The sequence below is a fragment of the Nelumbo lutea genome, chromosome 1 (genome assembly GCF_056320005.1).
Source record: "Nelumbo lutea isolate HS-2025 chromosome 1, American lotus-T2T, whole genome shotgun sequence".
Lineage (NCBI taxonomy): Eukaryota > Viridiplantae > Streptophyta > Magnoliopsida > Proteales > Nelumbonaceae > Nelumbo > Nelumbo lutea.
Genome location: NC_142684.1, coordinates 115,857,168 through 115,880,602, shown reverse-complemented (window position 1 = coordinate 115,880,602; position 23,435 = coordinate 115,857,168). Strand labels below are relative to the sequence as shown.

The following is a 23,435-nucleotide window of genomic DNA, read 5'->3' as shown; positions in this document are numbered from 1 at the left end:
CTTTTTATTTTCTTTACAGTGAATAAGAAATTACTTAATTTTTGTTTTAAGAAAGATCGTGTTCGTGTACGCATATAGAAGTACCATGGAACGGGGTTCCTGTGATAGACCAGCTTAACGACACAGGACAGATGATGATGATTGATGGTAATGTTAGTGATAGTTATAATGTACATATATACATCTTTTTTGGGTAATAGATATGTAGATATATTTAAGTGTTATACGTCCATGGGCTATTCATTACAAAACAATGTTGGGAAAAAAATTTCTGTACAACAACAGGAAACATTTAGATTACAGTCAGTTTCATCATCATCAACTTCTAAATTGAAATTTGAAATATTGGAGCCTAGTGGCATGCTATTTTCCTTGCTTGGATCGCTTCTGACGAAGCATAACTTTCACAGATTCTACAAATGGTAATGGTCTAACATTCATATAGGTAGCAGATGTAGGATAAGCACAGGCTAAAACTACATACATTCTAAACCAGATTGATGAGAAAAATGTAAAGAATGTGCATATGCTGGTCAGTGCAACTACCAGTATAAAATTTACTATGCACTTCAATGTAGAGAGATCTTTTTCTGTTCCTTGATGAGGAAAATGACCTTGAGTACTAAAATCAGAGAGAAGCCGATCCTTCAGTTGGAATGTATCCATCAACCAAGCAGCAGTCTCATCTTCAGATGTTGGGATTTCACCAAGAGGGATACGACGAACATGAATGTGAACCTCAGAAGGATCAATACCAAAAACATTGTCCGTGAAGAAAGGGCAGTGATGCTTGTACCCAATAGTGACATCATAAACTGTATTCAGTTGAAGACAAGGGCATGTCAAGAAGCATGTGAATTTTAAAAGAAGATTATTAAGAAAGGGAGAGTGCTTTTAAAAAGCTAAAATTAGATGTCATACCCATAGATAGAGCAATGAGAAAGGGAGAGAGTGCTTTTAAAAAGCTAAAATTTCTTCAATAAATTGGTTAAACGGCAAGACTCTTCCTATGGTAGTGATTTATATGGTTTATTAATCTCATGAAAGATTTTGCAGTAATTACTGGTGTCAAGTGATAGGATACAAACCCCACAGCTTCCTATATGATAGTTTTTAAGTGGAAAATCATGATCCCAGATTTCAACAGTAGATCAAGTCAATAGTTTGAACAAGATCAGGGATAACTACCACCTTCCTTAAACCACAAGATTTGAAAGAAATTCAATAAATAGGTTAGGTGGAAAATAGCTCTTCCTATGGGAGCCAACCAAATTATCTGTCGATCTCATGAAAGCTTTTTCAGTAATAGGTTTTGCAATAATTTTTATACGAAGACAGGGTACATACCCTACAACTCCTTAGATAAAGTATTCCAATACAGGAAACCATGATAACAATTCTAAATAGTAGATCAAACTAGTGATTTGCCCCAGCTGAGTGCTTAATACCATCTTCTGTAAACCGCAAGAGGCAAGAGAATACTTTTGATTTCAGAAATAGATAATTGCAATAGGTTGCAAATATTCTGACTAAATTCAACAAACTGCTTTTAGGAAAGCAGAGAATGCAGAAAAAAAGAAGTACCTGCATCCAAGGAGCTTCTCAGAGCTTCCAAGCAAGTGCAGAAACCCCTTGTTTTTGGAAGAAGAATATTTTTTAGGATGGGCATACCATTATCAGCTGCAAACTTTTGACTCCGAATGCATTTTTGCTCTCTGTAAAGAAAAGTAAAGTAAAATCCTAAGTGAGTAAATGGCTGTAAAAATATATTGCAGAAAGTGCAAGCTCTACATACAAATGGCACTGGCTTTCATGCAAGTAAAGAATGAATCTATTGCAGCCTATGGATGTTTCCTGCAATTTTAAACTTAGAAATATTTGACAGGTAGTTTCTGTGCACAGAATGAAATAAGGAGAACATTGAGGAATTACGTAAAATCAGTGCCTTCTGGGAAAACAGTGAGCCAGAGCGGATCTTGAGGATCAGTAAAAGTCGAAAGCATTTGCTGCATGAATGGTTCATCAAACTCCCACTTCCACTCTACTGAAATGAACTCCATAATGTGGAATCCCCAACCAAAAACTGGTAATTTCATCAGACTGCTCTTAAGAACATACTTAATATATCCCAGGCGTCCCTTCCGCAATGCAAGGTCCCATATGTACATCCAGTCAACCTCAGTTCTATGGTGAGCAATGAGCAAAACACGCTCTTTTTCAGGAACAGTTTCTCCAGAAAAAATCACTTTGGTCTTGTTTATCTTTTCAAAAAGAAAAGGCGACAAAGCTAACCAAGCGCCGAAAAAGAAGGATGTTGCTTTCCTGCTATGGTGTATGCTGAAAAGTCGCAATATGACAGAATTGACAAGGCCACAGTACACTAGCATAAAAAATGCTGTTGAAAGTAGCACCACTAAACAAATCAGACCCCTTAATAACCTAAAGGGAGTCAATGGATGGTGCTTCCGTTTGTCATTTGAAATAAGAGGTTTGTAAACTTCCATTTTCTCCTGCAAATTGCTTAAAGCCACTCAGTTAATATGTTATACTGTTCATGTTCAATAAAGTTGCACCGAGATCACTTGGGATGTTTTTAACAAAAAGAGTAGATTTGACATGACCATTACTTGGCGTGGTTCTCTGTATAAATCCTTGATCTCATACTAATATGCTAGTGGAATAGAATGCTTAGTCCTGGTAACAACTCGCAATGGAGGTTTTAAGGTCATCAGTACCCCAGCCATATCTCAGTTACCAAATGGTGCATTAGAGGGGCATCAGTACAGATAGTTCTTGGAAACAGTAAAGGGACACTGGAAACAATTGGCCAATTCTCTGCATAACTAACAGAATCTTGATTGTTTGTGTTTTTTTTTCATGGACATCTGGATGATTTATGTTTACCTGCAGAAAGAGCAGACTTATTAATGGCAGGTCCATATGACATATCAAAGGAATAGCTATATATCAATGTAAAGAAAGAATGACAATGGCTCATCAAAACAGAAGAGGAGCTATGGGAATGAGTTTGCTAGTTGACTTGTTTAGTGAGCTTTGCTAAATGATAAAGGAACCTTACACATGAAAAAATAGTTCAGAACTCAAAAGAAACATCCAAGTTCCTCCCTTACCCTATATTCATAGAAAAATTTTGGGCCCAGAACAGCTTCCCATGTATACAAAACAATGAACGCTTGATATGGACTGTGGGACTAAACTTCTGGACAATCTAGTAAATCCCCTCTCTGATGGACAGTCTGGGTAAGTCACAAAACCCTTCAACGTGGCAGAAACTTGTGACTTCATGTAGGGAAACTTCCTACTTGACCCAATTAGTGAACCATTTTGACGTGCATGCGTACATATATATATATATATATATATATATATATATACATGTGTGTTAAAAACAGCAGCCATATGAAAATAGATGCAGCTTAGAAACAGCAATTGGGTAACTAGTACCCAGAGTATTCTGGTAATATAATTCACTGGGGAGTCCTCTGGTAATTCCTGTTTTTTATAAGGTATTCTTGATTCCCCAAAATCCATCTGGGCCAAAAATATCACTTCTGGTTCAACTTCACAATAAAACCCTTGGCTAAGTGCTGTCTCACCTATAAAGAAAACCCTACAAAGGACACCAAGCCAAAGGGCATCCATCTGCTAATCTAATTAAAGAATTTACAGCAACCTGGAACTTAATGAGGCTTATTAAATAAAAACCACAAGTGCAGATCTTGGCATGAAATCCGGAAAGCTAACTAGAAAGACAAGAAGTGATAGTTCTCTTGAACTCATAAAACGAGGGAGATAAGAAAGAAAAAAGGAAAAATAAATAAAAAAAATAGAACTGCGATAGCACAGAATATTAAAGGACATTGAAGCACTGACCAAATTCTAAGATGCAATAACTCCTGGTTTCTGAACTTCCAAGTACTCTAACTAAGGCAGAAAAAGATCTCCAATAATACTCGTTCATGTTTTCTAAATGATTCAAGTATCTACCCAAGGATGAGATCCCAAAATGTCCTTGTCATAACGCAATGAACACAAAATGGCTAAGAATGTATACACATTGAAAGTATAGATCGAAATAGAGACTGAGCAGTTCAGTATCTCGTCATCCACCTTACAGAGAATGTCACCTACAATAACAGCGAGATGCCCATTGTTAGATCAACATAGTTAAAGTCTCGAACAAACCAAAAAGTATCATCCAGAAATATGACACAGATGGGTTTGTTGCATAATGAACGACATATAAGTTTGAACCATGTCTGACTTTTATAAACGACGGAAAGTCGAGAAAACTTGGTCGACGTTTTATTCCAAGCAGAAAAGAAGCGGAAGAAATATACTTACCTCCTTGAGTGACTCAGGAGGGAAGAGAACCTGATTAAATGAACTTACGGAGTCCGGGCCTCCCTCTGTTTAGAGGCACATCGAACAGGGGATTTTGGGTTGTATTGTAGCGAAACTGTGACTCTCGGGATCGTTTGGAATTGGTTTCTCGGGAGGGCGACGGTAAAGTTGCAGTTGCTAAATAAACGATGCGACTGTGCGTTGTTACTGCAATGATAACAAACAGCGCTCAGGTACAATTGCAGCCTGATGATCAGACTCGTACCAGTTGTGGCCTGTCAATTTGGACTTGCGTAAATATTTTAAACTATTCCTACTGTTTAGCGTAATGACACGCAGCACCCCACTGCTTAGCTATTGTCTGGCGGTACGTTTTATGATAATTGTCATCGTTGTTAAGTGTTCAAAGATTCTTTCAATCCTCCGTTGAGTTCTTGAGCTAAGAAAGAGATATTATTCATATGCTTATCCTTGAGCTCTGCGATTCTTAAACTACCATTGGCGTAATCGTAGACATTCTTTCAACTCTCCATTGAGCTCCCGAGCTAAGAAAGAGAGATTCTTATAAATGCATACAGTCAGCAGTGTATGTTAGAACCTAGAAGGTGCATTATTAATTGGGGCAGATTGTCGGCAACGATGTATCCTGACAGGTAACCATCAGATCCCGATCGACGCTCAATAATAACTCAAAACTTACCCTAAATATCTAAAAAAAAATTGATAAGGGATGATTTGGCCGACAGCAGGATGACAATTCAACAAGCAAAGCCTTGTTAGCATTTTGAGAGCCTGGGTGTTTGGGCACCTCAGCACCAAAGCTAATTCGACACCAAAGCCACTTCGAAACCCAAGTACTGAACTCACACGTAATCGACTCCAGAAGCTTTTCGGCGGACTCTGAATCTCTTGGGATCACGCTGCGTAACGGTAAGCCTTATCCTCTCTCCGCTTGGATCGGACGATAATGATATACTTCATTGACTGGTACGTTACTCTCCCTCTAAAGCAGAACGGGTCCCATCTACACGGGCTAAGGATCCCGGAACCGTTTCATGAGACCCATAGTAGCTCAACTATAAAACGACATCAACCCCCCAAGACCTGGTCACTCCTAGCTGGCGACGGACAAGGCACCTGAGAAGAAGAAGATGAAGAGATCCCGGGGGGCTATCCCGATGGGAACACTTCGATGCTTAAGTTAGAACTGAGAAAGAAGGCTAAAAGCAGAGAATAACAAAATGAAGGCTAAGAGTGGAGATGCGTAGTTTCAAAACCTCTTCTCTTTAAGGGTCAGGGTCTTTTTATATTGAAGATCTCTCAAATCAGGCGTAACCACCTCTGCCACAGCCGTTATTGCCAGAGGTGAGGTGGCGGATGTGGGCAGCCGTTGCAGGGTACGGACCTGTCAGGCATGCCACATCCGGCAGAAGTGGTAGGCACGACGCCGCCTGACAAGAGACGTGGGCTCAGTCTCCAGATCCGACAGGTACTATTGCCAGGTAGACCTTTTCCATAGGTTGTCGAGCTACTTTGCACCGAGCTGCCTTGGTCCGAGCTACCCTACACCGGGGTGATGGGGTAGCTGAGGTGCGAGTGCTTGAGGCGAGCCTTAGGCAAGTATGGGCAGGAGCGTTAATGGGGCTATCCCGAAGTGTCCCCACTTCGGGATACTTCCCGTAGATCGGGGTGTTCCCTTCTCAGGAAGGAAGAGTTCGGGGCCCACTAGGAGGAGCTTGGGAGTCCTCCTCCCTTAGGGCGAATCTGGAGTATGCTAGATGTTTCTTCTCGGCGAGCTGCTACGTCCGCCGAGTTGTATTGCTGGGCTCCAGCGAGTTTAGTATGCCGAGTTATGGCCGGGCTGCCACGCTGAGCTGTCACTTATGCCAGGTTGTACCCACGTGTCCCCGTGCTACGAGGTCGGGCCAAATTACCCTCCATCAATTGCCCCCCAGTCCCCGTGATGGGGGTTCTGACCCAGTGCGGGGAGTTCGCAATGTGTCGGGTGGATTTGGCTCAGAGCTCTAGCCTCCTGGTCAGGCGGTTTATTGGTTAGACCACTTCATTGTTCGGCTCAATCAAGGGCAACTCGGGTTGCGTACAATCTACGCACGGACGTCACGCGATCTATGAACCCCGTGGACATCAAAACAAATGCGCTAAACCGATTTTGTCTCGGGGGTTGTGTGGCCAGTTTTCTTGAGAGCTGTCAGATCGTCTTGACCTTGACCATTGATGTCCGAGTACAATGGCTATAAATAGCGGGGGTCCTGGTCATTTTTCCACGCCATAAGTACTCAACACTCATCTTGAGCTAGCGTGTAAGGTCTCTAGCTCGGGTCAATTCTCCGGGTGACCCCACCGAAGTCCAGTCTCACGAGGCGTGGGAGGCCTCGAGTAATCTAGCGTCCACCTCTCATCGAGGTCGGATGTCGGATAGGTAAGGTCCCTCCATTATGACCCTGGAGAGGCTTCGGTACCTCATCCGGCAATACAATCTACCTAGGGAGTATACCTACAGTCTTCATGCGAGTAACTTCCCATGGGAGCACAGTCCTAACGAGATCGTGATCTTCCGGGAGCAGCTTATAGCCGAGCTCCATCTTCTTTTCCACCCTCTTATCGTAGAGGTCCTGAACCACTTCAATGTCACAATAGACCAACTTCACCCAACCTCCGTTGGTAACGTGGTCGGGACCATATCCCTTTGCTTCGAGTATGTCCTACCTTTGAAGTTAGATATTTTTTGTTTGATCCTCTCAATAAAGAAGAGCGCTTCAAGCGTTCTCCCCGAGCACAGGCAGGCCTACTACATGTCCCCTCGATCGGGTTTTAAGTTACTACACAAGCTTCCTAGCAAAGTCCCGACCTGAAAGCAGGACTACTTTGTAGTCCGGAACACCGCGGGGTAACCCTTCCCCACTCATTGGAGGGCGGCTATTCAAGACCCTGGCGTTATCCTGGACAAGAAGACAAGGGAGACGCTCCAATCATGGGCTAAGCTCGAGTTTAATTACAAGGATTATATCACCGAGAGCAAGCTCATACAGGCCGGCTTGAGCCCGGGTAGGTTGTCTTACTTAGTACCTTGCTTAAATAGTTAGTACTTTTGAGTTTACTAATGTCGAGCTATGTCGTAGGACCCATGGAAGAAGAAAAGCTTAAGGAGGAGAGGCTTTTCCACCAAATGAAAGGGAGGAAGAAGCGAGTTGCCAAGAGAGCTCGCGTCAAGTATCCGTAGGCCCCCACTTCCAAACCAAAGCTTCCGCAGGGAGGTGAAAGGCCATAGGGAGGATAACAGGGTCCTAAAGCACGAGGTGGAGTTCCTCAAGGCCGATATTGAGGAGAAAACTGAGATCTTCAACCAAGCCATAGAGGAACCCAAGGTTAAGGCCGCCCTGGACTATGTCAGATCGGACAAGTTTGACACCGTGCTGACGAAGGCCTATCGTAAGGGCTTCAAGCTTAGCAGGTGGTTGATAAGGGACACATACCCCGAGCTCGACACGAGCACCATCACCACTTCGCGGCTCATGGACTAGATAGCCCGCTAGGCCATAGAGGAACTGGATTCTGAAGAGGAGAGTGACGACGAGGAGGCAGATGCCACCAACCTGGAAGAAGCTCCTGAGGAGGTCCTGAGGAGGTCCCGAGTAAAGATGAGTCCCCCAAATAGTGTGTAGTCCTTATACCTCGAGCCTGCGAGCTCAGTTTTAGTTTCTTTTCTTTTTTATCGAGCTCGTTGTATGGAACTCTCAATCAATGAATTTTGCTTTTTTGCAAAGTACTGCGCACTTTATACTTTGGCCAAAGTGACTGCTTTGTTCGAACTATTAAGTGTTTGAAGTAGGGTTTTCATCTATCGCCTCCCCGAACTATCTCCCAGTACCTTGTAGGGGTGGTTTTTATAACGTACACCAAGGTGAGCGACATAGTAAGGCATATGCCCGAACTGTCTTCCAGTACTTGACTTGTTGGCTGTCCCTAGCAGGTCCAACCCGTTGTATGCCGAGGTGGGCTAAGCGTCGTATGGTCCATACCTGAGCTGCTTGCGTCCTTGGCATACTATGCACTACAGTGCTGAGGCCCTTGGTTAGCTCGGCGTTTTAGCCCTTTGGCTGAGGGGAGTGACTTCTGCCCATGCCGAAGAGGCGACTGGGTCCTATAGTGTCGAGGTCATCGTTAGCTCAGCATTTTGGCCCTTAGACTCTGGGAGTGACTACGGCCCACCCCCTCCTGGAGTTTGTCCATGTCGAAGAGGTGACTGGGTCCTATAGTGCCGAGGTCATCGTTAGCTCGGCATTTTAGCCCTTGGGCTCAGAGAGTGACTTGTAGTTTACTCAGCTCGGCGATCATGGGTAATATTGCCTTAAGTTGACAATGTTCCATGCTCGAGGTACTTGTTTCCCTTCTAAGGTTTCGAGCTCGTATGTACCTTCCTCGAGCACCTGCTTTACTCGGTAGGGTCCTTCCCAATTAGGCCCGAGCTTACCAATGTCGGGCTCGGGCACCATAACTTTACAAAGAACCAAGTCTCTGACGCGGATGTTCCACTATTTTACCTTGGCGTTATAGTACCGAGCTACTCTTTGCTGGTAGGCACGGTCCTGATATATGCGAGGTCCCGTACCTCGTCAAGTAGGTCGAGGTTGGTGCATAGCTCGTCTTCATTTTCCTTGTCATCATATGCTTCTAGTCGTAGCGTGGGGACCTCGATCTCGGCTGGAATAACTGCCTTAGTGTCGTAAGTGAGATTGAAGGGAGTCTCGCCTGTTGTGGTCTTTACTGTGGTCCGATAAGCCCATGATACGCTAGGCAGCTCGTCTACCCATAGTCCTTTAGCTTGGTCTAGGCATGCCTTTAGCCCGCGGAGGATAGCTATATCTGTGACTTCTGCTTGACCGTTTACTTGAGGGTGTGCTACTGAGGTGAAGTTCTGGTGAATTCCCATGTCTTGACACCAGTTCTGGAATTTGATGTTCTCAAACTGCTTACCATTGTCATAGATCAGTACCCGAGGTAGTCCGAAACGGCACACTATGCTCTTCTAGAAGAAGTTCTACACATTCCGAGTTGTGATTGTTGTGAGGGGTTCAGCCTCAACCCACTTAGTGAAATAATCGATTGATACTACTAGGAATCTTCTTTGCCCCGTTGCTGGTTGGAATGACTCGAATATGTTGATCCTCCACTGTGTGAATGGCCATGGGCTAGTAAGGTACTTTAGGTCGGCGGAAGGATGGTGGTGGATGTTGGCGTGCTTCTAACACTTGTCGCATCTTTTGACGAGCTAGGTCGCGTTAGCCTTCATCGTCGGCCAATAGTACCCTTGTCGTAGTGCTTTCTGGGTGAGGGCTCTACCCCTCAAATGTTCGCCACACAGGCCCTCATGAGTATCGCGGAGGACGAGCTCGGCCTCAGAGGGTTGCAAGCAGCGTAGATAGGGGAGCGTATAGGATCTTCGGCATAGCTGCTCGTCTATCATGACATATTTGGTTGCCTAACGCTCTAACCTCCTGGCAGCATTACGATCTGCAGGGAGGGTTCCGTGTAGTAGGAAGCTCACGAGCGGATCGATCCAGTTCGACTCTGCTTGAACGACGGGAGCGAGCTCCTCTGCCCCCTCGAGAATGCTAGGCCGAGGTAAGTTCTCTATATACACAGTTCTCATGGTGTTATCACTAGTGCTAGCTAACCGGGATAGTGCATCGGCCTTAGTGTAATTTGATCTCGGGATCTGTTGGATAAAGTGTGACTGGAAGTTGAACAGAGCCCCTCTTACTTTGTCTAAGTAAGCTATCATGGTTGGCTCACGAGCTTCGTACTCACCCATAACCTGGTTGACCACGAGCTGAGAATCACTGCAGATGACAATGTGTTTGGCTTTCACCTCGTTTGTTAGATTCAACCCGGCTAGTAATGCCTTGTACTCTGCTTCGTTGTTGGATGCTGCGAACTCAAAGCGTAATGCATACTCCAGTTTCACACCATTCGGCCCATACAGAATGATCCCATCTCCACTGCCCAGCTGGTTTGACAAGCCATCTACGTGAAGGATTCATGGCTCCTCATCCCAGTTCACATTTGGTCTGACTAGAAGAGATGTTGCGCTGGTTGCTACTTCACGGTGCTTGAGCTCAACCAGCCTGGGAACCTCGGGCTCACCCGAGCTGGGGGCCTCGTGTTTGACCGACCTGGGGACTTCGGAGATGAAGGTGCATTCTGCGACAAAGTCTGCCAAGGCTTGGGCCTTGATAGCAGTTCGCGGCTTGTACTAGAGCTCGTACTCACTGAGCTCGATGGCCCACTCCGTTGACCTTCCAGAGCCCTCGGGCTTGAGCAAAACTTGCCTTAGAGGTTTGTTGGTAAGGACGACGATGGTGTGAGCTTGGAAGTACGGACGGAGCTTCCGAGCTGCAATGACTAGTGCATAGGCTAGCTTTTCTATCTTTGGGTACCTCGTCTCTGCTTCCTGCAACACTTTACTAACATAGTAGACGGGTCGTTGGACCCGATCTACTTCTCTTATTAGTTCCGAGCTAACCACCTCGTCACTTGTCGAGAGGTACAACTCTAAAACATCACCCACTTCGGATCGGGTTAAGACAGGGACGCTGGCAAGGTACTTTTTGAGCTTGTCGAACGCGAGCTGTCACTCTTCAGTCCATTCGAAGTCTTTGCTTTTTATTGCCTTAAAGAAAGGCAGGCAACGGTCTGCCAACTTGGACATGAAACGACTCAGAGCGGCTAAACGGCCGTTCAACTTCTGAACCTCTTTCAATTTCTGAGGTGGTCTCATTTCTAGGATAGCCTTAATTTTGTCCGGGTTAGCCTCAATGTTGCGCCGGTTAACGATGTACCCTAGGAATTTATCCGAGGTGACACCGAAGATGCACTTATTCGAGTTCAATTTCATGTTAAAATTATGTAGAATTTCAAAAACAGAATGCAAATCTTGTATTAAATCATGTGAAAATTGGGTTTTGACGACTATGTCATCTACATAACATTCTATTCTCCTGCCAATCAGTGGCTCAAATAATTTATTTACAAGTCTCTGAAAGGATGCCCCAACATTTTTCAACCCAAAGGGCATGACCTTGTAACAGTATAGACCAAGTTCGGTTATGAATGCAGTCTTTTTTTCGTCAGCTAGATCCATCATGATATGGTTGTAGCCCGAATAGGCATCTAAGAAGCCCAACAACTCATGCCCTAAAGTAGTGTCCACCAAACAGTCGATCCTAGGGAGTGGGAAACTATCCTTTGGGCAAGCTCGATTCAGGTCAGTGTAGTCGACGCACATGCGTCATTTACCGTTTGCCTTTTTTACCAGAATGGGGTTGACCACCCAGCTTGGGTAATGGACTTCCCTGATAAAGTTGGCCGCGAAGAGCTTCCCGACCTCCTCGTCGACTGTCCTCCATCAGGATCAGTATTCAGTTTGTGAGTCATAATGCTAGGGTCTATGTCAGGCATCTCTATCGTGGACCATGCAAAAACATCTAAATTTTTAAGTAAAAAACTTACCAGTTGGGATCGCAGAGGCTCCTCAATAGAAGCGCCAATCTGAAGTGTCCGAGCTGGGTCTTCTGTCGAAGCTGGGATGGAGACAGTCTCTTTGGTGGGTGCAGCTCGCTTCTCGTATTGCTCCGTAGGTCACTCCAGCTCGAGGTCATCAATCACCTTAGCTTTCCTTTTGAGGGCGGCGACATAGCATTTGCGAGACTCAAGCTGGTCTCCCCACACTATCCCGATTTTGAAGTCTGTGGAGAACTTCATTGCCAGATAGTAAGTGGAGACCACAGCACGTAGGGCATGGGTGATCGGTCGATAGACCTGTTCATGGGCCAGGTGGCCCGACGGGCCAGTCTGGCCCGGCCCGACCCCCGGACGGGCTTGAACATGCTTATAGGCCCGCAGGCTTAAATTCGAGCCAAAAAGCCTGGCCCGCAATAAATTTGAGCCAGGCTCGAGTTTTTTCAAAATAGCCCGGCCCGAGCCCGGCCGACCCGACCTAATATTAAACTTAAAATTAGTTATGTGATTATGTCTATTTGAATAATTTTTTTGATTTAAGAATGTAAAATTGTGTTTTAAAATATAAAAGAAAGGGAAAAATACCATCTTGTAGGCCCATTGTTCATTTAAATAGAAAAAAAATACTATCTGAATTTTTAATTCTAAATTGAATAGGGGAAAATGTTTTTTTTTTCAATTAGGTCAGGCTTCGAGCTCGGGCTCGGGTTTTGGGCTTTTTACCAGGGCCGGGCTCGGGCCCAAGTTATAGGCCCGTTGGTCGGGCCGGGCTCGGGCTCGGGCCTAGTATATTTTCATTAGTGACAAGTGAAAGCCCAGCCCGAGCCCGGCTCGGCCCGGCCCATGAACAAGTCTATCGGCCGACCTACTATAGCATTGTACAGGGAGGGGGTCGCGACCACTAAGAAGTCGTGGTTGATCCTCACTATGCTAGGCCAAGCTCCGACTTCAACAGGTACTGTAATCCTTCCCAGGGGCCTGACTTCCTCTCCGTTGAAGCCTACCAAGGGGTATTTGTGGGCTTCAGGTCACTTTCTTGGAGTTGGAGCTGGTCGAATGCTCCTTTGAAAAGGATATCCGTCGAGCTGCCCGAGTCGATGAGAACACGCTTGACTTCAAATTCGTTAATCTTTATCTTTATGACAAGCGCGTCATCATGGGGGTAGTGGACCCCGCGCACGTCATCCTCTGTGAAGAAGATCGGGTCTTCCATCCTAGGCCGCTTCTGGGGATTCTACTCTTCCCTAGCGGCCTCACGAGCTGATACCCAAGCTGCTGCCGAAGTGCAGCCCACGACAATTGAACCTCCAACGATCATGTGGATAGTTCCCTGAACTGGTGTTTCTTCGGGGGGCTGCCTCTGTGGTTGCTTTGCTTGCCTGCTGGATTTGGGAGCATCTTTACTTTGTTTCCCATGCCGACCTACTTAATTATTATTATTATTATGTACGAAATTCCTCAGGTATCCGCAACGGATGAGCTCCTCTATCTTGTCGCGGAGGTTTTTACAGTTTTCGGTACTATGACCGTGGTCTTTATGGAAATTACAATACAAATTTTTATTCCTTACATTAGGATTTGCCTTCAACCGAGGTGGCCACTTCACATACTGGGCATCTTTGATGGCCATAAAGATCTCGGCCCGCTTCGCGTTCAGGGGCGTGTAGCCCACCCTTTCTACTGTCGGAACTCGGAAAGGTTGTCATGGCCTTGCCCCCCAAGCTTGGTCCTTCTTCTTCTTACTATCGCCCTTGGTTGAGGGCTCTGTCTCCCTTTTTCTTTTCTCAAGGGCATGTTCACCTTTCTGGTTGATCTCCTCCTCTGTCCCTATGAACTGATCCGCGAGCTTGAGGAACTCAGTCACAATCTTGGGTTGATTAACAACCACATGCCACTTGAATTCTTTATGGGTGATGCCTCGCTTGGCCGTAGTGAGCCGAACTGAGGTGTCCAGGTCGGGTATTTGCAAACAAGCATCGTTGAATCGCTTGATATAGCTTCGGGTGGACTCCCATTCCTTTTGGACTATGCCAGGGAGGCTCTCTTGAGTTCTTGGGCATCTCTTGCTGGTGACAAAGTGGGAAACAAAGACTTGCACGAACTAGCCCAGCTCCTTATCGATCCGGGTGCAAGGTTTCGGTACCATGTACGGGCTACCCCTTTGAAGGTGGTGGAGAAGGCCACGCACATACAGAATTCACTGGCTCTTGCCAGGTGCAGTTGGGACTGAAAGGCATCAACATGGTTGTTCGGGTCAAAGGACCCATCATACTTGTCTAGTGGGGGAAGCTTGAATTCCTTTCTCATAGGGACAGCAAGGAGTTCTGGCAACATAGGGGAAGGAGCAGAAAGAAGTGGGGCAACTTTTACTTCACCCGAGCATACCTCTTCCTTACCCCGGAGCTTGGGTAGATCATGAGTGGGAGCTCGGTGAGCCTAGCGGCGCCTCCACTGCTTCCCTGCTGGCTCGGCGTTGGTGCTGCTGGCTTCAGTATTACCGAGCTCGATGGGCCCAAGGAGGGGCTCTGATTGTTGTTGGTAGCTGCGAACTAAGGGGCCTTGCTTCAAGTCTGTGGCCAACACCTCGAACTGGTTTTCCACAAGTGGGAGCTCGAACTATGAATGCTGAGGTGACGCGATCCTAACTGACTGGGAGGCCCTCGACCTGATTGCAGGCTGCAAGGCAGGGGTAGCTGGTCTCTTTTTTCCGCCACGAGACGATGCTGAGCTCTCTCCTTGGCGAGAAGGAAGTTCATTCTGGTGGTGGGGTTTAGCTTGCTACGTGGCCGGATGCCGGGGAGGGAGTGGCTACTGGGCCTAAGGCAGTGGGGGAAATTGCTGTTGATACTGATACTAGGAAACTTGGTGCAACACTTGCTGCTAATAAAGTTGAAGCTATTGGAACTGTTGCATTTGAGCTTGGATAGCTTGCATGCACTACATCAGGTCCTCAAGCTGGCTTTGGCTGGCCACCGGAGGGATGACAAAGGGTTCTGGGAAGGTTGCTCCAATTATAGGAGGAAGTGGAACATTCACGGGTACCACTATTTGAGGCACATTCAGACTGGGAACTCCGTCCGCAGAGAGGGGAACGGTGAACTGTCTGATGCAGACAGTGAGGAGTTGGGGTTATTCCTCAGAGGTGTTTTGGTTTGCACCTAGTCTGGCATTGCTGGAAGAAGCCATGAATGCTGAATTTTAGAGAGGGAGTTGTGGAGATTAGAGGAAGGCTTTTTGAAGTGTTTCCCACAGACGATGCCAAATGATGCTGCACGTTCTGGTCACTCCTAGCTAGCAGGGGCTGCGCTCCTAGCTGGCGACGGACAAGGCACCTGAGAGGAAGAAGATGAAGAGATCCCGGGGGATATCCCAACGAGAACACTTTGATGCTTAAGTTAGAGCTGAGAAAGAAGGTTGAAAGCAGAGAATAGCAAAATGAAGGCTAAGAGTGGAGATGCGTTGTTTCAATACCTCTTCTCTTCGAGGGTCGGGGTCTTTTTATATTGAAGATCTCTCAAATCAGGCGTAACTACCTCTGCCACAGCCGTTATTGCTAGAGCTGAGGTGGCGGACATGGGCAGTCATTGCAGGGTACGGACCTGTCAGGCGTGTCATATCCGGCAGAAGTGGCAGGCACGATGCCGCCTGACAAGAGACGTGGGCTCAGTCTCTAGATCCAGAAGGTACTATTGTCAGGCAGATCTTTTCCATAGGTTGTCGAGCTGCCTTGGTCCGAGTTACCCTACATCGGGGTGATGGGGTAGCCGAGGTGTGAGTGATTAAGGCGAGCCTTAGGCAAGTATTGGCAGGAGCGTTAAGGGGGCTATCCTGAAGTGTCCCCACTTTGGGATACTTCCCATAGATCAGGGTGTTCCCTTCTCATGAAGGAAAAGTTAAGGGCCCACTGGGAGGAGCTCAGAAGTCCTCCTCCCTTAGGGAGAATCCAAAGTATGCTAGATGTTTCTTCTCGGCGAGTTGCTACATCCGCCGAGTTGTATTGCTGGGCTCCGGCGTGTTTAGTACACCGAGTTATGGCCAGGCTGCCACGCTGAGCTGTCACTTATGCCAGGTTGTACCCACGTGTCCCTGTGCTACGAGGTCGGGCCAAATCACCCTCCATCAGGATCCTTTTAGGCAAGGAGCCCGAACCTTTTAGGTTCGAGAACATGTGGCTGACTTCGTGAAGAAGGTTGAGGAATGGTGGAGAGAAGACCTAAGGGGGTGAAGTAGAAAGGGGTAAGATTTCACAAAAAACTAAAAAGATTGAGAGCACATGTGAAGGATTGGAATAGGGAGCATTTTGGAAGAATAGAAGAAATGAAATCCTCTCTGTTGACCCAAATAGAGGAACTAGATGCAAAGGAATCCCAAAGAGCCATAAACCCTCAGGATAGAGATCGGAGATGGGAACTGAAAAGAGAGTTGGACGAAGTCATTTTGAGAGAAGAAATTTCTTGGAGGCAGAAGTCTAGATGTGAATGGATTAAGGAAGGGGATGGGAACAATAAATTCTTTCATGAACTAGCCAATTGAAGGAGAAGGAAAAACCTAGTATCCAAATTGGAAGTGGATGGAATAGTCTTTGATACCCAAGAGAGGATAGCCAATTATTTTGTTGACCATTTCAAACCCATTTTGAGGAAACCCTTTAGACCTAGTGTGGAGTTGGAAGGTGTGACTTGGCAGAGGCTTCCAAAAGAGAGTAGAAGTTGGTTGGAAAGGAATTTTGAGGAGGAAGAAATTAGAAAAGTCATTTTTTCAATGGACAGATCTAAAGCACTAGGGCCATATGGGTTACAATGGCTTTCTTTCAAGATTGTTGGGATGTAGTCAAAGAAGTTTGGTGACTAGTGTATACAAGATTGTGGCTAAGGTCTTATCTTTGAGGATAAAAAAATGTGTTTCCTTGTCTTATTAGCCAAGCGCAAGGAGCTTTTGTTCAGGGGAGACAAATTGTAGATCGGATTCTAATAGCAAATGAAAGTGTGGAGGAGATTAGGAGATCAGGGCATCAAGGTTATGTTTGTAAACTAGATCTTGAAAAGGCCTTTGACCTAGTGGATTAGGGATTCTTGTTACTTGTACTAAGGAAGTGTGGGTTTGGGGATAAATGGTGCAAATGGATAAACGGTTGCCTTTCCAAATGCCATTATTCCATCCTTATCAATGGGGTAGTTATTGATTTTTTCCCAGCTAATAGGGGTCTGAGACAAGGTGATCCCATGTCACCTTTCCTTTGCACTTTAGTCGTCAATGCTTTTAGTAGACTCCTCTCAGAAGCATATAGAGCCAGATCTCTAAGGGATCTCTAAGAGGGTGGAGAATAGGTAGAGAAGGCCTCAAATTTGAAGGTAAATTTTGATGGAAGTAAGGAATATGAAGGATTTAATAGTTCACTTTGAGAAGGCCTCAAATTTGAAGGTAAATTTTGAGAAGAGTTGTGTTGTGGGAGTTCATTTGAACAAAGAGGAGATGGAGTCTATAGCAGCCTTATTAGAATGTACTTGCTCTCAGTGGCCTCTATCCTACCTAGGACTTCCATTAGGTGCAAATCCAAAGGAAAGTAGGTTCTGGAACCCAATGGTGGAAAAGTTAAAAAAAAAGATTGGCAACTTGGAAGAGAAACTATATTTTCGTGACGAGTAGAGTTACTTTGATTAAATCAACTTTAGCCAATTTGCCTTTATACTTTTTGCTAGTCTTTAGAATTCCTAAAAGGGAGGCAAAGAGGTTGGAAAAAATAATGAGGGATTTCTTATGGGAACCTGGAGAAGAGAAAAAAGATCACTTGATTAGGTGGGAGGTGGTGAGTCGAAGCAAGAAGAAGGAGGCCCAGGCTTAGGGATGTGATGAGTAAGAATAAGGCTCTTTTAGGTAAGTGGCTTTGGAGGTGGCCCCTAGAAAGGGAGAGGTTGTGGCATGAAGTAGTGAAAAGTATCCATGGCTGTTCTAAATCAGGTTGGGATGCAGGGGTATCCCAAAGGGCTTTGCTCACAACACCTTGGAAGGCTATTTCTGGCATTCTCCCTAAATGCCTCGATTTTGTAAGGTACGATGCTTGTTTTAGAAACTCCATTCTTTTTTGGGAAGATACTTGGGTGAGCACTCAACCCCTAAAAGACCATTTCCCTTCCCTCTGTTCCATTCTTTAAAGAGAAATCCATTTCATGGTTCCTTTTCCCTTATGGTTTTCCCTTAGGCTTTAAACTAGGATTTTGGGTTTCAAAGAGGGTTAAGGGATGAAGAATTTCTTTGTGTTTCAGAGTTGTTGTTGCTTCTATATTCGGTGTGTTTGGACCCCCCCCCCGCCCCAACCCAGATAAAAGAGTCTGGTCCCTAACCCAGATTAGCTCCTTCACTTGTGCATCTTTCTTTAAAGCCCTTTTGCTCCAACCCTTCCTTTTAGGTCTTCCCTGTTAAAGAGGTTTGGTCAAGACCAATACCTCCAAAATTGCAGTGTTCTGTTGGGAAGCCTATTATGGTAAGATTAATACTATGGAAAACTTGCAAAAGAAGAAACCTTTTATGTGCTTGTCCCAAAATTGGTGCTTTCTATGTAAAGTGAAGGGTGAGGATTGTAACCATTTGTTGATATCGTTCTTCTTTGCTGCCAATATTTGGAACTGGGTTTTTTCCTTATTTGGGTGCAGGTGGAACTTGCCCTCTGAAGTAAAGCTGCTTTTTAATCCGACTGCTTTTGGGAAATTGACAAAAACGGGGAAGCTAATGTGAAAATGTATCAGAGTTGCTACCTTGTGGACTTTATGGGAGGAGAAAAATGATAGAATATTTCAAGAATAGCAAAGAAGTCTTGCTAAAATCAAGGAATGCATATTGACAATGACTATCTCATAGTTAAAATCTTCACATTTGTTGGCAGATTACTCCTTTGATGATTTACGGAGAAATTGGGCTACAGTGGCTTCTACAGTCTCCACCAAGAACAATTCACAAGTTGAATGGAAACCCCCACTGGATGGAGTGGTAAAATTGAATTTTGATGGCAGCTGCCAAGGTAACCCAGGGCCATCCTGAATTGGTGGGATTTTGAGAGACGAAGACAGCAATATGTTGTCTCTATTTTTAGGATCAGTGGGTGAAGGTGGTTCTGTAAGGGCAAAGCTACTAGCAACGGTACAAGGTATACATATGGCTAGTCAAATTGGAGTGAATAATTTGTTAGTAGAAGGGGATTCCTAGGTAGTAGTAGTAAGCTGGATGAATAGCCCAGAAACAGCTTGTTGGGGCTATAGGGATCTGTTAAAGAAAGCTAAATGGATGACAAGAAATATGAGTGTCAGGTTTCAATGGGTTAGAAGATCATCAAATTCAATGGTTGATTCTCTAACCAAGTAAGGGTTGTCAAGGGGAGATCTATGTTGGGCTACTTTGTAATTGTGTTTCAAGCTTGGGCATGTTTAGTGTATATGGTTTAGTCCTCGGGGGAGGTAACATCTCGTGCCTCCTCCTAGGATGATTGTATTTTCGTTATTTGAATTAGTAAAACTACTCTTATTTATCAAAAAATAATAATAATTTGTTAAATTATTAAATTATTAACTAATTAAATAATTTAGTAAAATAAGTAAATAAATAAATAAAACTTTATGTATTATCAATACAAGATTGGTAAAGGCTATCTCAAATTATTTAGTTAATTAATTTAGCGTTGTTAATGGGTCGAGCTGAACTATCGAGCTACTAAGCTCATGAACATGTCTAGTTGGTATACCTTGTACCTCTCCCATCCCAATAATAAATGAGTTCTTATTTATTTATTTTACTAAATTAAGTTATTAATTTATTTATTTTAATAAATTAAGTAAATTATTATCCATCAATTTTTATTTGTTGAATTTACTAAGTTATTAAATTAAATAATAATTTATTCACAAATAGATTATTTCTCTCAGATCTCTCTTTCTCTCCTAAGCTCAGTATCTAGGGTCGTCAACAAGTTTATTTATTTTACTAAATTAATTAATTATGGGTTGCCAACGGACTACATTGGGTCTTTGAGCTATCTGGATTGCAATTGGTCGAGCTTGGACAAGAATTTAGGCTTGCAGGCTAAGGCCCAACTTTTTTTAATTTTTTTTTTAGCGTAAGCTATCAATTGGCCATTGGGCTTGGATAAGAATTTAGGCCTCTTGGGCTCAGCCTTAGGAACAAAACACCAAGCCCAACTTTTTTTTTTTTTGAGCTTGAGCTGTCAACGGGCCATCGGGCTACCCGATGCACTGTTGGTTGAGCTTGGATAAGAATTTAGGCTTCTTGGCTCAAGCTCGTGCCCAAAACACTAAGCCCGACTTTATTGGAACTTGTCCAAGCCAATATTTTAAAAATCAAACTAGAGGCCAAACTGTTTTTGCCTCTGGATTGTGGGTCACTAGTTTGATCAACTAGGTCGAATGGATTTGGTCATGCCACATGGACAAGTTCGGCCAAAAAGGTCGAATTGGAGGCCAAATTTTTTTCATAAACATGCATTTTTTCAATAAATAATGTATAATTATGTTTTACATGTAATGTATGTATTATTTTATATTATTTTTTTTTATTTGTAAAAAATTTTAAAAATTGCAATTTGAGGACAAAAAGTTTTTTTTTTTTGAGAAAATAGAAGGGCAAGGCGCCTATGGCTCCTTGGGACACATAGATCTCTAAAAGTTATCCAAAATAAAAAGAATCTCCTCAATGGAACATTGGAGTGGAAAGTTACGGCCTCCTAAAGTTCATACACATTTGGTGTGCAAGGCATAACTCGATCACCAAGTCGAACATGTCAATGGTCCAACTATTCGGGTCAAACTTTTTTGACCAAGTCAATAATTTTTTACCTCCTTCCAGGTTTTACTCAAACCAAACCCAGAGTCTTGATTGGGTGGCGGTTTGAGTAATGCAACTTGTTGAGTTCAACCAAACCCAACCCATTGGAAAACCTAAATATTTTTTAATTTATTTTTAAATTTTTTTATTTGTAAGATATAAAATTACAGTTTGAGGGCAAAAAAGAGGTTTTTATTTCTAAGATATGGCCTCCCAAAGTTTGCATACATATTTAGTGTGCAACCCATGACGTGGTCATTGGGTCGAATAGGTTAATGCTCCAACTGTCTAGGTCGAACGGTTTTGATCAAGTAAACGATTTTTACCTCACATTTACTATGCAACTCGTGACCCAGTCATCGGGTTAGACGTAAACAAGACAGATTGAACCCTCTCATAGACTCGACCATTCTCCACACGCTCTAGTTCCAAAGATTGGGCTACTTGACTCATTGTTGGTCGGGCTTGGATAAGAATTTAGGCCTCTAGGCTCAGGCTCAAGCCCAAAACACTAAGCTCGACTTTATTGGAATTAGCCCAAGCCAATGTTTTAAAAATCGAACTGCAGGTTGAATTGTTTTTGCCTCTGGGTTGTTAGTAGAGGTGTAAATTGGGTCGTACCGTCCGTGGCCTGGCACAACGAACTATGGGTTATGTCGGGCTTGGGGTTTTAGGTCCATGGGCTGGCACAACACGACACAACTGAGCGGGCCATACCACCCACGGCCCGCATGTAGTAACGACCTAGCCCATGGCCCACTGAACAACCCAACATGACCCATATATATTTGTATATATAATATATAATATATTATATATATATATATATATATTATATAATAATTATATAATATATGATTATATAATTTTATTTTCAATTTTATTATATTATTTCATTTTATTATTGTATAATTGTATCCATTAAAATTCATATAAAATAAAGCTTTAAGATCTTTTTTAATTTTTTTTGTCTATTTTTGAATTTATGTTAACATTTTCATTATTTTTCAAAATTTTTAAAAAACATGGCTTAGCCTGGTCTGTAGCTTATCCTAGCCTAAGACTTGGCGCGCACCATGGCATAGGCCCGCATGGGCTCAAGCCATGGGCTGTGCTGGGCTGACCCCTTAAACTATCCCAAGGGAGGGAAGCATGGCACGGCTCAACACGACCTGCACAACACGACTTAGTTGACTCACTATTGATCGGGCTTGAATAAGAATTTAGGACTCTGGGCTCAAACTCAAGCCCAAAACATAAAACCCAACTTTATTGGAACTGGTCAAAGCCAATGCTTTAAAAACCGAACCACAGGTTGAACCATTTTTGCCTTTGGGTCGTAGGTAGATGTGTAAATTGGGTCGTATAGTCCACGGCCCGACATGATGGACTATGGGCTATTCCGGACTTGGGGTTTTGGGTCCATGGGCTGGCACAACATGGCACAACTGAGTGGGCCTTATTGCCCATGGCCCAACCCGGCATGGCCCGTGGAACGGCCCAACACGACCCATATGTATTATAATATAATATATAATATGCATATTATATATATATTATATACAATAATTATATAATATATTAATATATATAATTTTATTTTCAATTTTATTATTGCATATATAAACAATTGTATACACCAAAATTCATATAAAATAAGATTCTAAGATATTTTTTAATTTTTTTGTCTATTTTTAATGTATGTTAAAATTTTCATTACTTTTTTTTTCAAAAAATATAGCTTATTTCGCTTCATGGCCTGACCTGGCCTAAGACTTAGCCTGTGGACCAACCTGGGCCATGGTATGGTGCAGGCTCATGAGGGCTCAGGCCGTATATTATATACAATAACTATATAATATATTAATATATAATTTTATTTTTAATTTTATTATTGCATATATAAACAATTGTATACATCAAATTTCATATAAAATAAAACTTTAAGATCTTTTTTTAATTTTTTGTCTATTTTTAGTTTATATTAAAATTTTCATTCTTTTTTTCAAAACTTTAAAAAAACCTGGCTTAGCCCAACTCATGGCCCGTCCTAGCCTAAGACTTGGCTCGCGGCACGACATGGGCCCATGTGGGTTCGGGCCGTGGGCTGTGCTGGGCTGACCCCTAAAGTATCCTAGGAAAGGGAAGCATGGCACAACTTAGCATAACTTGCACGGCCTGATTGTATGTAAAGTGAGAGAGAAAGATAATTTTTAATAAATATGATTAAGGTAGAAATTTAATGGCATCATTGTAAATAGTTAATAGTGAGACCATTGTAAATAATTACAAGTTTAGCATCAAATATTAAAGAGGAAAAGGAGAAAAGACAAGTTACCATTGGTTTTCTATTTTATTCAATGACACTATTGTAATTAATTACATGTTTAGCATCAAATTTATAATGGTAAATTTCACATGCCCCAAGTTCCACATGTGTATAGGCTATCTACTCCATTCTCATGCAGCCACGTCCCTTCCCCTTATGCCCCCTTTCACGTCCCTATGAGGTGCCCATGTGTGAGGAGCATATCCCATTCTGTTTTAATGTGGTATGAATTATTACAAAAGGTAAAAGTAGGAAAACATTAAAAAATAATACATGAGAAAAAAACTACCAATGAAAGTGCACCTAAAGCATGTATGCATACAAAGACTTGGCTGCACACATGTAATGGGTGGACACATAGGACTGAATCCTA

General features: G+C 43.5%; 1 protein-coding gene across 2 annotated transcripts; it reads right to left on the bottom strand.

The window, feature by feature from the left end:
• Positions 1 to 256: 256 nt before the first annotated feature.
• On the bottom strand, positions 257 to 4,932 carry LOC148876962 (putative 1-acyl-sn-glycerol-3-phosphate acyltransferase 5). Of its 2 annotated transcripts, none has more exons than XM_088979268.1 (5): positions 4,366 to 4,932; positions 3,895 to 4,148; positions 1,933 to 2,904; positions 1,585 to 1,715; positions 257 to 815 (listed from the first exon to the last, which is right to left on the bottom strand). In XM_088979268.1, the coding sequence occupies exons 3-5, from the start codon at positions 2,502 to 2,504 to the stop codon at positions 364 to 366; spliced, it is 1,155 nt and encodes a 384-aa protein (XP_088835394.1). In that variant the 5' UTR covers positions 2,505 to 2,904; positions 3,895 to 4,148; positions 4,366 to 4,932; the 3' UTR covers positions 257 to 363. The 2 variants fall into 2 exon arrangements, with proteins under 2 accessions (XP_088835394.1, XP_088835403.1); XM_088979277.1 differs by having other exon boundaries at positions 4,414 to 4,923.
• Positions 4,933 to 23,435: the final 18,503 nt, after the last annotated feature.

Excerpts from the sequence above, each read along its gene's own strand:
- LOC148876962 (XM_088979268.1), bottom strand. The coding sequence starts at position 2,504 with ATGGAAGTTTACAAACCTCTTATTTCAAATGACAAACGGAAGCACCAT. Across the intron at positions 1,716-1,932 it reads CCAGAAGGCACTGATTTTAC|AGAGCAAAAATGCATTCGGA; the intron begins GTAATTCCTCAA and ends TTTTCTTTACAG. Across the intron at positions 816-1,584 it reads GAGAAGCTCCTTGGATGCAG|TTTATGATGTCACTATTGGG; the intron begins GTACTTCTTTTT and ends AACTGAATACAG.